We start from the raw sequence: 15,131 nt of genomic DNA, 5'->3' as shown, positions 1-15,131 counted from the left end.
TTGATGGTACAAAAGAAGCTATTGAAATCATTCAATCTTACGTTTAATTTTTATATATATATAATCTATTTATCATCAACGTGTTGTTCATGTAATTTAGCATAACGACCTGAAGGATCTTCAGCACAACCCCAATCAGCTTTTGGAATCCATCTCATAACAGTGTTTGCAGCAGCTTTTGATGGGAATAATTCATCAAACATTGTTCTATACCAATATGCTTCTTTAGTAGTTGGAATATCAACACCCCATTCAGGTTTTGGAGTTTTAAATTCTTCATCACTAACAACTTGTTCAGCTCTATCTTTTAATCCATCAATCCATGAATAACCAACACCATCTGAAAATTGTTCCTTTTGTCTCCACAAGATTTCATCTGGTAAATATGGTTTAGCACTTGAATCATCTGATGTATCAAAAGCTTTTCTTAAAATGTATTTTTCAATACGTCCTTCACTTGGTTTAATAACTTTATCCTCTGGGTTAATATTCATACAAACTTCTAAAAATTCCTTATCCAAAAATGGAACACGAGCTTCAAGACCCCAAGCCATTGTGGATTTGTTAGCTCTCAAACAATCAGCCAAATGCAAGTTTTTAACTCTTTTAACACATTCGGTATGGAATTCATCAGCTGAAGGTGCTGCACCGAAATATAAATAACCTCCAAAGATTTCATCAGAACCTTCACCAGACAACACCATCTTGACACCTTGAGCCTTAATCTTTCTTGATAGTAAAAACATTGGTGTTGATGCTCTAATCGTGGTGACATCGAAAGTTTCTAAATGATAAATAACATCTCTTAGAGAATCTAAACCTTCCTCCAAGGTAAATGTATGTTCATGATGGATTGTACCAATGAATTTGGCAACTTTTTTAGCCGCGATTAAATCTGGTGCACCTGGTAAACCAATGGCAAATGAATGTAATCTTGACCAACCATGAGAATGTAAATTACCTGAATCATCAACACCAGCCAATTTGGAATCATCATCATGTTGTGAAGCCTTTTGAGTCTCTCTTGCCGCGATAGAGGCAATTAATGAAGAGTCTAACCCACCTGATAATAAAACACCATATGGGACCTCGGCCATTAATCTTTTTCTAACAGCCAATTCTAAACTTTCTCTAACTTCTTTATAATCAACATTCTTTGTTGGGATCTTGGATTCATCCCACCAAGTTGGTTGGAAATATCTGGTCAATTCATCTGTTTGAGAATCATAAACGTGTCCTGGAGGGAATGCAACAATTTCATCACAATCATCTGTTAAACATTTCAATTCACTGGCAAAGAAAACAGTCTTTGGGGATTTTGAAGATTTACCCATATATAAAGTGGTGATACCGATTGGATCTCTTGCAGCAATGATACGATCCTTTGGAGCATCATACAACACGAATGCAAACATACCATCAAGGTATTTTGGTGCATCGATATCATATTTTTGATATAATGGAATAATAGGTTCACAATCTGATAATGTCTTGAATGGATAATCTTGGAATTCTTCTCTTAGGTGTATTTGATTATAGATTTCACCATTGACTGCTAATGATAAACTTTTATCTTTTGAAGTGATTGGTTGAGCACCTGAATCTAAACCAACAATTGATAAACGTTCATGAACCAAGATTGTGGAATTCTTGACAACATTTCCTGACCAATCTGGACCACGATGTCTGATTCTTTTGGCTAGTTGAAGTGCTGTTGGCTTGAAGGCGTCGACATCTGGATGTCTGAATGCAGCAAAGATACCACACATTGTTTTCTAAATTTGTTTGTGGGATATCAACTTTAGTTTGGAAATTGTTAAGAAATGTTCAATTCTTTTATAAATTTTTCATTTTTTTTTTTTCATCGATGAATTTTCTTTTTGACTCATTTTTGAATTTTTTTTTGAAAGGCAATTTTTGGCGGTTGGTTCGCGAATGCGTTTTGCAGATGGATTAGATAAGAATCAGTCATAGAATTAGTCACTTTATACAGAATTTATATAGCCATTTATTTGATTTAATCGTCATTTTAACACTCTGGAGTCGTGGTGACACTTGAGCGTCGATTGCATCGAGTCATTGGCAAGTGTAACTGTTTAAAGATATCATGGAGCATTCTCTTCATGATTCTGAAAACTTTAACATCATTGGCATATAATTTGAAATCATTCTTCAACAATACAGCTTTATCTGATCCTTTATAATTGGCCATTTCGAAAAGAAACTCATCAATTGGAATCGAAGGGTTTTTCAATATCAGCATATAATCCTTTTCTTCATCATCATCCTTCTCTTTTGGAATCTCCACAATAATCATTCCAACAACATTAACACTCTGATTAGAATCCCCAGTTTTGGAATTTTTGAACAAATTTTTGAAAATATTGAAATGATGTTCTTTAATTTCAAAATCTTTGAAAATATCATTAAAATTTCTAGTTATATTACGTTCAAAATTTTCACCATGACCAAACATTATAGTTTCATCTTTCAAATGTTCCACTCCTTGCATATCAATAAATGGTTTATAATTCCCCACGGAGAACGTTGAAACTCCACTGAAATAATCCTCAGTAATCCTGAAACTTTCATCTAAATGTTTCAAATTTAATTGTGGATCTTGTGTTATAATTATGGTTGATTTATTAAAATCTTCAATTGATGAATGACTTTTATGAACTGTAACTAATCTTTCACATGGTAATGAATTATGATTTAGTTGCAACACTTTTTTGAAAACAATAGGGAAATCATCAATCAATTTTGTACTATATATGGTGAAAAAAGGTGTCTTGTCATCACTTGGTTTTGTTATTGCAAATGGGACAAATATTTCAGAATAATCATCACCAACTCGTTTCAATAATACCTCTTTAAAAGCACAGAGACTAGACATAATCCACACAATATACAGAGTGGAAAAGACATTGCTAGAGTCAAACAATTGAATAAACTGGGGCTATTTGGATTTTTTATAATGTTGAAAATATCGTTTAAACAGAAAAAGTTTTGTAAAATTAACAAATTCGCGAACTTTTGTTGAAAAACGTCTCTGATCAACTACATCAAAACTATGTAAAATCACAAGCATAACCTTAATATAATATATAATAATAGATAATAGACGTATTCATAATAATAATAATAATAATATAATAATAATATTTTTTCTTTTTGTAGTATTCACGCAGGAATTTGATCTTCAGAACCTGCAATACTTGGTGCATAACTTGGTTGATAATCAGTTTCATCTTCTTCATTATAATCATCCAATGCATCACAATCATCACCTTCCAATTCACCTTCCTCGCCTTCTTCCTCTTCATCATCATGATCATAAAGATTAGTACCATCATCAACATCATCCGAGACCCCTTGTTCTTCAGTTTCATTTTCTTCAGCTTCAACCTTCATCTCTTGACAAATATCATAACATTCAGCCAACAAGGCATTTAAAGTACCTTGACCTTCAGGAATTTGACCATCCACTATAAATTTCCCATCTTCTCTCAGATTATCCAATGATGCCAACTTCATTTGATATGGATATAATTCTCTTGCAGAATTAATACCACCCATTCTTCTAACTTCCATAAGACATCTACGTACTGTTGATAATTGATTATGAATTGGTTGTAATGCTTCACTCACCGGTTCACTTGATTCCAAAAGCTTGTAAATGATTGCATAACATCTTCTTAATAAATACAACAAAATTGATTGACCTTTATTACTTTTAGATTCATCTTTTGTTGGGAATTTACCATCAACTCTTAGGTCATCCAATTCTTGTAAATTTTTTTGATAAGTGTATAAATCAGTTTCTCTTAGGGTCCATCTTCTTGTAACTAATAAATCTTCCAATGTTGTTTTCAAATTAATTAACCGATCATAAATAGGTTTTAAATTATCATCCAATTCAAATTTATGAGCTTCTAAATCTTTGATCAAAATATTACAATCATCATATAACCCATTCAAAACACTTTGACCATTTTCTTCAAATTTCCCAGTTTCCAAAGATGTAAATTTCCCATTTAGATCACGATGTTTACCCAATTCTTGTAATTTTAATTTTAATGGAGTTAATTCCTGGGTTTTAAAATCTGGTCTAGCTGCAATACTCAACAATTTTCTTCTTGTTGTGATTAATTCCTCCAATAAAGAATTTAAAGAATTATCAACATCTTCAACTTTATTTTCAACTTCATTATACTCCAATTGACACTCTTTTAATTTCCTCTTTAACAAGAAATCCTCCTCTTCATCTACAGGATTTTTATTCTCTTCAATAATCTCCTCAATCTCACTCAATCTTTCCTTGATAGGTTTCAAATCATGATGAGTATAAACTCTTGATTCATTCAAATGTTCCAATAATCTTTGCACAGTAGATAATGAGGCATAAGTTGCCGGAGCAGTTTTACTCAACCCAACAGTGATGAAGAAAAGGGATAATAACTGGAAGACATCATCAACGACCTGATCCACTCTATTGGAGATTCTGTCTTCAACTTGATGTCTAATATTGTTTAAATTTTTAACTAATGTTAAAACGTTTGTATATATGGATAAAACATCTTTTGAATTTAGATATTGAGAACGATCTTTTTTCAAGATTGATAGTTTGGTACGGATCTCTGTCAATTGGTTGAATATGTCTTGTTCGTTCTTTGGTATCTCATTTGTGTGAGGCATGATTGTTAATTGGTTTTGGCTATTTGTTGTTGTTGTTGTTGATGTTGATTATAAAAGTTTTGGTTTTTTCCTTAAAATTTCTCAATTTTCAAGGAATTAAATCGGATGTTTTTGACCGGACACAAGTGGCAGTTTGTTTTAATGAGGAGAATGTTGAATAAAGGGGGTTATGATGATGGAAAAGGTGTTATAATACACTGGGAGTGTTTGTTTTGACGTTGGTTATAGTGTGTTGCTAATTTGAACCGTGTTTATGGTGTGTTTGGTTGTGGAATTAGGTGGTTTTCAATCCGAAGACCTATAATCTGGGGTTTGACAATAAGAGAAACACTACAAATTCAATAGAAACTCCATCATAAAACTCATAATTAATAATAATAATAATAATAAATACTGATTGTGGTCAATAGATCACATCAGAAACACTAGAAACAAATTGAAAAGAAACAAACAAAATTTTTATAATAAAAAAAACAACAATCAGTGTATCAACAATTAACTTTATAAATCATCATCAGGATTAGCAACCCTTAGTATCTTTCTTGAATAATCAGCTTCATCAGCCAGGGAACCCTCACTGATTCTTCTTCTCCCCAACATCACTGGATTCAATCTTTGATCAGTAAATTCTTCTTTACTCAAAAATGGATTACTCAAAGGTCTAGCCACAGTGGAATTATCTCTTTTAATAGCATCATAATAGGCTGAATCTGCCAATTCTGCATCACGAGATTTGGATGAACGACGACGTAAAAAGAAGAATAACACTGAAACTAATGCAATTAATCCAACACCTCCAACTACACCTCCCACAACAGGACCTATTAAATTGGTCTTTTTGGAAGGTTTGCTTGATCCAGAGGCAGAAGAAGAAGAAGATGATGGTGATGTTGATGATGACGATGTGGATTGAGTTTGAGATTCTGATGCAGAACTTGTTGGTGTTGCAGATACAGCAACAGTAGACATCACGACAACAGTACTACCACTGACACTTTGAGTCACTTGAGTCTCTTTTGATGAAGTTGTTGAAGTTTTTGAAGTTTGGGTATTTGACGAAGTTGTAGATGAACTAGTTTGGGTATTTGAACCTGTAGTGGAACTAGTTCCTGTGTTACTTGTACTTGTGGAACTTTGACCATTACTTGAACTACCACTATTACCACTACCACCACCACCATTACCAGTTGAAAAAATCATATAAGCATTTGAACCACCACACATTTCTTCACCATATCCAAAACATGGGGTATTACAATCTGAACTCTTGGAGCCTGAAGGAGCATCATTACCACAGATACAAGTGTTACCACCTTGTAATGCGAAATATGAATAACCTGAACATTCATCTGAACAATGAGATGATGATTGGTATTGATATGTGGACTTATCCGAATATGACGATGGTAAACTTGAATAACACCCTACTTGTGACATTCCCAAAGAGGATATAGGCAGTAAGGCTAGTATTAGAAGTTGGAGTTGAACCATTTTGATATCTCTATTGTATGTAGCTCTTATAATATTGATTTTGGTGTCTTTTGCAATCCTTGTGTATCAAATATAGATTTTTTTTTGCCCATATATTTGAAAGGAACGGAATGAGGATAAGTTCTAATTATATTCTTGGAACAAGGAGAAATAACGAATGAATGTGTTTGGAATGAATGAATGTGACAACTAAAAGTTAATCCAGGTTGTTGTAATAACTTTGTTAAAACTAAAAGAATCAAAATGAAACGCTTTTTCTTTTATTCGATTTCTCTTTTGATCATAAAAATTTATTGTTCAAATTAATTCAAAGCGTTTTTTTTTCCTTCTTTCGATTCTCGACCTTTTCAGTTTTTTTTGGGCTAAAAAAGGGCTTTGGCAGCTTCTAGACTTTTTCAGTTGGACTTTTATTCAACGAGGACAAGTTAAAAGGCTGATGAAAAGACGTGTTGATTTGGGTTGAATATAGCTTGTATCTAGATAAATCAATATCTCTAACCTCTTTATCCACCGTTTTTCCAGTAACGTCGTGTGTCGTTTTTGAGCTGCAAATTTCTTCACTCCTTCAAAATTTCTTTTCAGCGAGATCGCGTGTCGCGAGTCTGACATAAGCACACACTACATGATTACATAATATTCATCAATAGTAACATCAATCATTAAAATTTCTATTAGTTATTATATATATATGTGCTATTGTACAAACGATGGGTATTATTCTTGTCGATGGTTTATATGTGGAAGTCTTTGTATAGCTGATCCAACTTCTCTGTGTATTTGTATTCCACTTCCTCAACTGATGATTCGTTTACTTCCATTTCATTCATCTTCAACATCGTATAATCACTTGTGAAATGGATTATCAAACTCATAAGCATGAGCCCAATAAGTACTAATAGTATCTTTGAGACCATAGTCATCTTTTCCTTGGTTGGTTTCTTCATAGTCACTGGTAATGGGAGTAAATCTGATTTTTCGTTCTTTTGGAAACCAGCCGTACCATATGATGGCTCAAGTTCCAACTCTGATTCTGAATCTGAATCACTATAATCACTGTATGGGTTATAGCTTGCAGTTGGACAACTTATATTGTTATATTTAGCCTTCTCTAGTTCTTCTTTATCGAAAACCATCTGTTGAATATCACCAATCTTTAAATTATCAACCATAACGTCGTGTGGTAGCATCAAAATGTCAATAGTAGCCCTGTATTCTTTATTGTAAATGTGCCTTGGTTTGGCCATGCACATGCTGTGTGATGGGAGTTGGCAATGCTTAAACGAGTGAATAGGGAGTCTTTATACACAAACTCACAACAAATTATAAAAAGATAACGAGCGTAATAAAATTTGTGTCTTATCAATTTTTGGTGATCCGGAAGAAAAAAAAGAAACGTTTATTTACAGTACAAATTTGATAAGCAGAGGCTATTAACCATTGCCTAAAACGCAATATACTGTGTCGGGATGAAAGAATTCATGTTTCCAGAATTTCCTTTTCAGGAACAACGCGAAATTTTGTGAATCGCGTATAACCAAAAAATTTATAACCTTCAAAACCTTATAATCAACTCTTCAAATTACAAACCAGACCCCCTTATACGTTCCCAATGGCTACTGGATCGAAAGCTAAAGGAAAAGGTCCAGCAATGCCCAAGGCCACAGCTACAAATGTCGCAAAGAGGAAACGTCTCAAGAAATCTCCTTCTCCAAAACCAAATTCATCTTCAACTAATAATAATAATAAACTATCCTCTATAGATTCACCTATATTACCTCCTCCATCTTCAATAACACCTTCAAGATCAAGCAGAAGATCTAAAAAGAATATCACTACACCAAATGACCATTCAAACTCTTCGCCATTAAATGCAAAGCAAATAGTTCAAGAAAGGGCTCCAATGGCTCAATCTTCACCTATAAGGCAAACAAGAACAAATTCATTACCTTCACCTTCACCAGATGTTCACCACACTTCAAAATCTTCTCCAATCAAATTAAAAAAAGTCATGTTTAATGATGGGAATCTGATAAATTTTGATAAATCATCTCCTATAATACCCAATAATCAAACTCCAAAGAAATCAATCTTGAAACCAACTACAAGACCTCCATTAATGAACCCATTATTACCTCAAACAAGTCTACAGGGGAGTCTAGTGAATCCATCACAAATAGAATTCTGGACTCCAGGAAATATACCAAGATTAACAAACCCAACTTCATCAAATCAGGAGTTGATTTTTTTCAAAAATGTTGTGCATGGTGGTATTAATGTTTTGGAATCATCAAATTGTGATAAGCATTTTGAAATTTATGCTACGATTAATCTATTGTTGAAAGATTTGAATGATAGGAAGATCATTACATTACTTGATTATTTACCTGACCTAATAAGGTTATTGAAAAGAGATATGACCATTATTGAGAATCAAATAATATCAACAGATACCCCATCAAAAGATCCATTCTTGGTGAGAACTGATATTCAAATTACTAAAATATTGACACAATTAATATCAAATACCAAGATCATAAATTCATTTTGGAAAAAATCTAAATCAAACTTTGAATACGTTAGATGGTGCATCATCCATTCATCATCAATAATACTAAAACCAACAGTTTCCAAAAGTTTACTCACTGCTAATCTACAACTCTTGAAAGATCATAAAGTTCATCAACAAATCTCCATGAGTAATCAAGAATACATCCTATATGCCCTTCTAAACATGAAATACTTCAACTCATCGTCCTTATTAGTCGAAAGACTATACACTTTAAAATCATTAATCATTAACCACACAATAATGATGGAAAAAAATGCTAAAACTTGGCTACCTTTCCTTTTCAACTGTCTTTGTGATTTTAATTCCCAATATCAAAAACAACAACAAGTTGCTATCCAAACTTTACTGGAATCTTCTAAAGTGTTTATAACTTCGAAAACTATCAATTTTGAAATTAAAATGTTGTTGAATTCACCAATCCACAAGACTTTACAAATTGCTCCGGATTCACAAATTTCATTGAATTCGACTCCCTTGGATTTACAGCAAAGTACATTCACTTATATAACTTGTCGTATTGAGGATTTATTACAGGATCAAGTCAAGGTTGCGATGGATCTTTGGTTGGGGTTGACGATTTTGGTGTTCAATGATTCTAATTATTTACAAGAGAATCCTATTGAAGGTTCACCTTGGTATGGAGTCTTAGAGAAATGTTTAATACACCAGGAGCAAGTTGTCAAGAAGGCTGGTGTTAGGGCATTTAGAGGGCTAGTTTATGTTGTTTCTAAGAATTTGAAACTTTTCACAGAGAATGGGAAATTGGATAGTGTGGGTATTGAAAGAAAATTGGGGTTAATGTTTTCAGTTTTTGAAAAAATTGGTGATGATTATACAGATTTGGATGATTTGGTTAATTTATCATTACAAATGTTTTATGTATTGTTGAATAATCCACAGAATGTTGGATTGGATCAGTTTATTTGGAAGTTTATCATGAAAGTTTTGGATAATTTACAAAAGAGATCAAAATATTTGGAAAAAATCTGTGTGAGGATATTTTCTCATCTTGTTGGTACACCATCTTCTCAAACCCAACGTAAGTCAAGTGCTGATAATGGGTTTTATTTGATCAAATGTTTGGGCACAGATAAATTTGAATTGAATGATATTAATAGATTGAGCTCTGAAATTGTTTTGGATAGACATGATGTTATTTATAATATCTTTAAAAGCCTTGTTTGGGATAATCCAAATGAAACTTTAAAAGTCAAGGTTAATTGCTTGTCAAATTTGTTAAATTCTTTCAAACCTATTGCACAAAAAGATACTGATTTGATTGTTACAAAGAAGATTTTCCAAGTTATTGATAATTATTCACAATTTGCTCAGTGTTATTTTGAAGAATTGGTGCAACTTTCAAGTGCTGATAAGCTGGACTATATTAATAAACTTGTTTTCGTTTTGAAAACAACATTCGGTTATAGAATTTTCTATAAATGTGCTGGAAATGATGAAGTTGTTTTCAATAATGATAACATTTTTGTGAAAATTCTGAAACAGGTTGTTACTTTGGGGAATGTTAAACCTACAGATGTCTTGAAATTCATGACTAGTCTTATCAAAACTTTCCAATATAGATTTTATGAAAGTTTGGTGATCTCAATCAAAGATCAATCCATTATACAATATTTGTCAAATAATTTGGAATCCAAAATTTTTGAAAAATCTTTAGCTAGTCAAGAAGTTCAATCGATTGGTAATGTTATTGCTCATTTACCTAAATCTAGACAGCTGTTGATAAATTACCTGTCATATATAATCAAGAATAACATTACAAATGGCGTTCAATTTATGAATCTGAAAATTTGGCAAGTGGTTGATTTGATTTCTTTATCAGATATGATTAATGATGGAATTGATATCTTGAAAACACCATTGATCCAGGATATGGTGATGACTTTGAGAGTTATCCCAACTGAAACTGCGTTAAAATTATTTAATCATTGGAGACAAAAAGATCAATTGGAATTACTTTTACCATTCACTGAACATATTTACTTCCATGTAATGGATCCAAATAATCAATATTCTAAAAAGATTCACATTGAAGGGTATTTATTTTTACAAAGATATATGAAATTGCTTAAGGAATCACATTTGGACAAGCTGGATGATTTTGTTCTTCAAGGGTTAGAGATTTGTAAAGCAATGCAAAGAGATGGACAAGCTTCTGAAGTTGTTTTCAAAGTACAAGATGCATTGACTCAATCTGTGGTTCAAGTTGGTGGTGTCAGTTTATCCAAATGTAAACAATTCCTTGAGAAATCTAGTGTTGAGAATACTCAGATTGATAAAGCTGCTTATAAGGAGGTTAGCTCTTCTGATTTATCTATGGAACAACAGAAACAACATGATGCCAGAGATGTTGGAATGTCCATTGATTCAAATAGTTCTGATAGGGAAGATGAAAAGGATACAGTGGTGATTGAAAGTAATAAGCAAGATGTTGAAATGACTCAAGATGCTATTGAAACTCCAACTTCTAGTGCGAAAAACCCAAGTGATGATATCGAAGCTACTCAACAAAATGAAGACAGTGTATCAAATCAAGCTACTGCTATGAAAAGCTATGATGTACCTGTTGAAGATGCACCAACCCAGGTTATTGAAACTCAAGATACAGCTACAAAAGCTGGAGTTCAAAGAAGCTCATCCATTGAACTTACATCTGATTGGAATGATGCTAATTCGAGTGATCATGAATTCTTTGATGCTCGTGCACATGTTGAGCTATCACCAGTTAAAGAAAGAGTTGAAGAAACCTCAGAATTATCAACCAGTGATGATGCATTTTATGATAGCCATGAAGACATTTCAATGTTGGGCTCTAAAGAATTGGTTGAATCTATTAATCAAGTTGTCGAAACTCAAGAAATTCCAGATTCTAATGAAATAATCTTACCAAATCAAGAAGAGGAAGAATCAAATGATAAATCTGATGATTTTAATCAACTTTTGGTGGAAGATAAAGAGAATGAAATTCCAAGTGATTCATTGGTTTTGTATTCAAGTCCTTTGAAGAATGTGAAGAGAAAAATGAATGCATTCAATGAAAGGGTGAATGAATTGGATTCATCGCCTATTAAGCAAGCTGATCAAACAAATGTCCAAGATACTGTTGAGATTGAACAAGATGATAGTTCATATACTGAAAATGTTGGTGTGTCCAAGGAGATTACTGATGATCAACATGTTGATGAATCACTAGAAGCTGAAAACGTATCAGAAAGAGAACATATTGAGAGTACTCAGAAGGATGTGGAACTAAATAAAATCAATGATGAAGCTCAATTTGATAAAGAAAATGAAGCTGAAGGTGAGGTTCAAAATGATCAAGCAGATGTATCAAATGATGAGATTGAAGAAAAGACTCAAAAGGATCAAGATGATGAAATTGAAGATGGTATTGAGCCACCAACTTTACCAGATAATTCTCAAGATCATGATCATCCAGAAGATATTTCATCTGACGAAGAAGATGATGAAGATGATATTGTTGAGATTGATGATCGAGAATTCACACAAAGTATTAGGGATTCATCCTCTCCAAGAAAGAGACCTGAATCTGCAAACATTGATCATGAAGAAGAACAAACCCATCAGCCTAACAAGAAACTACGCCTTGAAGATAATTCAGCTCTTGATATTTTGACACCACCCGATTTCCCACCTGTTCCAACCCCAGTTGAACAAGTTTCCAAGATGTTTGATGGCTTCACAGATGAACAAATCAGTAAGATGGATGATAAGGAAGTTTATGAAATGGAGAATAAATTACTTGCATTTATGATGAGAATGAGAAATCGTACAAATTAGAGAAGAAAAATGTTGTTTAATGTTACAACTTTTATTTTGCATTACATTGTATATTAGAAAATTAATGAATCGTTATGTTTTTTTCAGTTTTTATCAAATCTCACTAGTGTATTGAGTAATTCAGAACCGAATTTAACACTATCAATGAACTTGACATCTTCAAACTCAGCTTCTAATTTCTTCTCCAATCCACTTAAACCAGCACATCCTAATAAAATTGTCTTTGCGCCTGCATCAACACAGATCTTTGCTCTTTCAACCAATTTCTTGAAATATTTTGGATCTCCCAACTTCAAAACATTAATATTGGAAGCAACAGTACCTGTAAACAATGGCACATCAACACCACCAAAGAAATCTTTAACAGCTTGATCTAAAATTGGTTCCCAAGAGCTTGTGGATGTCAAAATACCAAATTTTGAAGGGGATGTAGTGACAGCATAAGTAACACTAGCTTGGAAAATACCCAATACAGGTTTTTTCGTAATTTCACGTAGTTTGTAAATCAATGGATGGTCAGAATAACAACACACCAAGAATCCGTCATGATCCATATAGTGATCATGCAAATCTGGGAAGCATGCTTCAGTAGACTGTCTTGAAGTTTCAGGACCATCTATTTCAGGAGGAGCATTTGGAGGACCTGTGTAAAACTTGAGAGTTGTGTTTGGAGGAACTGGCAAGATCTCTTCGAGATTATCAGTGACTGACTTGGATGAGTTTGGATTGATGATGAGGAAAGTAGAAGTAGTGACCATTTTAGACCTGCGAATAACCAAACGAACCATTAATTGAAGTGTATTGGAATAAACATCTTTGAAACTTTTCAAATTCTTGATCTTATCGGAGAAATCCATCATCGTAATTTGCGTGGGTCTACCACTTTCGCGAAACAATACAAAAGTCAAATTCAAATTACAAAGAGCCATAATCAATTAATTCAAGTCAATGGCCACCAATGTCACAGAGATTGCAAGAGGCTGCCATCCAGGGATTGGGACAGCTCTATGGGATCACATCAAGCTACAGTGAGAGACACACGGATGACACCTCCTCAAGAAAGAGATTGGCCGCCGCTACTGCTGCTTCGGTACTAGGCGCAAGCTTTGACAAGTTGAAAGATCGAAAGGATAACAATGGTGATGGTAATTACGTCGCTGCTTCTGATAATACCACGGATGATGATACGGATGGATACTGGAGAGACTCGGACTTTGAAGATGAAGGTACTGAAGTTGGTGAGGAACGTACCTCAACAGATATCAAGAGAGAGAAAAGTATGGCTAAACAGCAAAATCACTTCATAGACATCTTGTTGGAGAAATTATTGGTACACGCCGTGATTCCTGATAAGCAGGACCTTGAAACAAGATTAAATGACCCAATAAGAAAAGAGACCGAAAGTTTATCGATCCCAAAATTTACTAAAAACTTGAGGAAAATGACCGCTAAGCTAGGTGGGATGTTTCAAGCTCAATACTTTATACTGAGAATATTCCATTGGACTCGACCATCACTCACTATATCTGCATTGATGATCTATACATTTATTGTTCTTCATCCAACCTTGTTATTCATACTGCCGTTGATTTTCTTGCTATACGGGATAATGGTTCCTGGATATATCTATAGACACCCAATCCATAAACCCAAATTATTGAAGGTTAAACAAAGAGGTGAATCATTATTGGAGAAATTTTCCAAAATTGAGAACAATAAAAAAATGGCAAAATTGCTTGAAGAAGAAAAAGCTTTTGAAGAAGAAGAGATTGAAAGAAGAGTTCCAGAATTAAATGAAAAGATCGATACTAATGTGCGGCTGTTGAAGAAAAACATGGAGTTTTTGGTGAATATGAGAGACTTACAAAACTCTTTGTCAAACTTATTAAAAATGGTTTCTAATGTTGAGAGATTTTGGTATGGAACTGCTGGTTTCAAAGATGAAAGAGTTTCAACTTCATTGTTCTTCACAATTTTCCTCACTGTATGTTTTTTCATTTTAATTGGACCATACATTCCTTGGAGACTGTTGTTGATTACAATGGGATGGAATTTGTTGCTATTGGTACATCCAAAAGTTTTCCCCAAGATTCAAGAATTCAATAACTTGATAAAACCTCAAAAGAAGGAAATTGACAAGATTGTGAAAGATTCGGAGAGAAAAGATATCATACTTGATGAACCACCTGAAATAAGAGAAGTTGAAATCTTTGAAATATTCAAGAAGAGTGTTTCATCTTCACAATGGGAATTTTATTTATTCTCAAAGAGTATTTTTGATATGACGGATCAATACAGAAGGGCCCAAAAGCCTCCACCTGGTGTGGCCACAATAGATCAAGTTAATCCACCTAAAGGATGGAGATTCGAAGATGATGATCCATGGAATATCGATTATGAATGCAAAGAATGGTGTCAAAATCGTGGATTACGTCTTAACCGTGATAATTATATCGATATGCATAATGAGTTTTATATTGATGATGAGTTTAAGAGGAGAAGATTATTTAGAAACGTTATTAGATATTCGAGACCTGCAAGAAAACCTATCCAT

At 33.4% G+C, this 15,131-nt stretch overlaps 8 protein-coding genes across 8 annotated transcripts; 2 read left to right on the top strand and 6 right to left on the bottom strand.

Moving 5' to 3' along the window:
* Nucleotides 1-65: 65 nt before the first annotated feature.
* On the bottom strand, nucleotides 66-1,769 carry WICANDRAFT_81456 (asparagine synthetase B; the record flags this gene model as incomplete). The annotated part of the gene is made up of 1 exon (XM_019185238.1): nucleotides 66-1,769. The coding sequence occupies one exon, from the start codon at nucleotides 1,767-1,769 to the stop codon at nucleotides 66-68; it is 1,704 nt and encodes a 567-aa protein (XP_019036444.1).
* A 260-nt stretch (nucleotides 1,770-2,029) lies between these two features.
* On the bottom strand, nucleotides 2,030-2,896 carry WICANDRAFT_65494 (uncharacterized protein; the record flags this gene model as incomplete). Its single annotated transcript, XM_019183920.1, has 1 exon — nucleotides 2,030-2,896. One exon carries the CDS (start codon nucleotides 2,894-2,896, stop codon nucleotides 2,030-2,032), a length of 867 nt encoding a protein of 288 aa, XP_019036443.1.
* Nucleotides 2,897-3,315: 419 nt separating this feature from the next.
* Nucleotides 3,316-4,692, bottom strand: CUB1 (Cub1p; the record flags this gene model as incomplete). The annotated part of the gene is made up of 1 exon (XM_019180642.1): nucleotides 3,316-4,692. A coding segment is annotated over one exon (1,377 nt), but the record flags the coding sequence as incomplete, so codon positions are not given.
* A 507-nt stretch (nucleotides 4,693-5,199) lies between these two features.
* On the bottom strand, nucleotides 5,200-6,135 carry WICANDRAFT_65492 (WSC domain-containing protein; the record flags this gene model as incomplete). Its single annotated transcript, XM_019183919.1, has 1 exon — nucleotides 5,200-6,135. The coding sequence occupies one exon, from the start codon at nucleotides 6,133-6,135 to the stop codon at nucleotides 5,200-5,202; it is 936 nt and encodes a 311-aa protein (XP_019036441.1).
* A 785-nt stretch (nucleotides 6,136-6,920) lies between these two features.
* On the bottom strand, nucleotides 6,921-7,439 carry WICANDRAFT_81452 (uncharacterized protein; the record flags this gene model as incomplete). The annotated part of the gene is made up of 1 exon (XM_019185237.1): nucleotides 6,921-7,439. The coding sequence occupies one exon, from the start codon at nucleotides 7,437-7,439 to the stop codon at nucleotides 6,921-6,923; it is 519 nt and encodes a 172-aa protein (XP_019036440.1).
* A 3,653-nt stretch (nucleotides 7,440-11,092) lies between these two features.
* Nucleotides 11,093-12,577, top strand: WICANDRAFT_86124 (uncharacterized protein; the record flags this gene model as incomplete). The annotated part of the gene is made up of 2 exons (XM_019185999.1): nucleotides 11,093-12,433; nucleotides 12,464-12,577. 2 exons carry the CDS (start codon nucleotides 11,093-11,095, stop codon nucleotides 12,575-12,577), a joined length of 1,455 nt encoding a protein of 484 aa, XP_019036439.1.
* Nucleotides 12,578-12,660: 83 nt separating this feature from the next.
* DCG1 (Dcg1p) lies at nucleotides 12,661-13,335 on the bottom strand (the record flags this gene model as incomplete). The annotated part of the gene is made up of 1 exon (XM_019183918.1): nucleotides 12,661-13,335. One exon carries the CDS (start codon nucleotides 13,333-13,335, stop codon nucleotides 12,661-12,663), a length of 675 nt encoding a protein of 224 aa, XP_019036438.1.
* Nucleotides 13,336-13,781: 446 nt separating this feature from the next.
* Nucleotides 13,782-15,110, top strand: PEX28 (Pex28p; the record flags this gene model as incomplete). The annotated part of the gene is made up of 1 exon (XM_019180784.1): nucleotides 13,782-15,110. A coding segment is annotated over one exon (1,329 nt), but the record flags the coding sequence as incomplete, so codon positions are not given.
* Between the last annotated feature and the right edge of the window lie 21 nt (nucleotides 15,111-15,131).

The sequence above is a fragment of the Wickerhamomyces anomalus genome (genome assembly GCF_001661255.1).
Source record: "Wickerhamomyces anomalus NRRL Y-366-8 unplaced genomic scaffold WICANscaffold_7, whole genome shotgun sequence".
Taxonomy (NCBI): domain Eukaryota; kingdom Fungi; phylum Ascomycota; class Saccharomycetes; order Phaffomycetales; family Wickerhamomycetaceae; genus Hansenula; species Hansenula anomala.
Note: the sequence above shows the minus strand (reverse complement) of the source record. Positions and strands in the feature narration are given on the sequence as shown.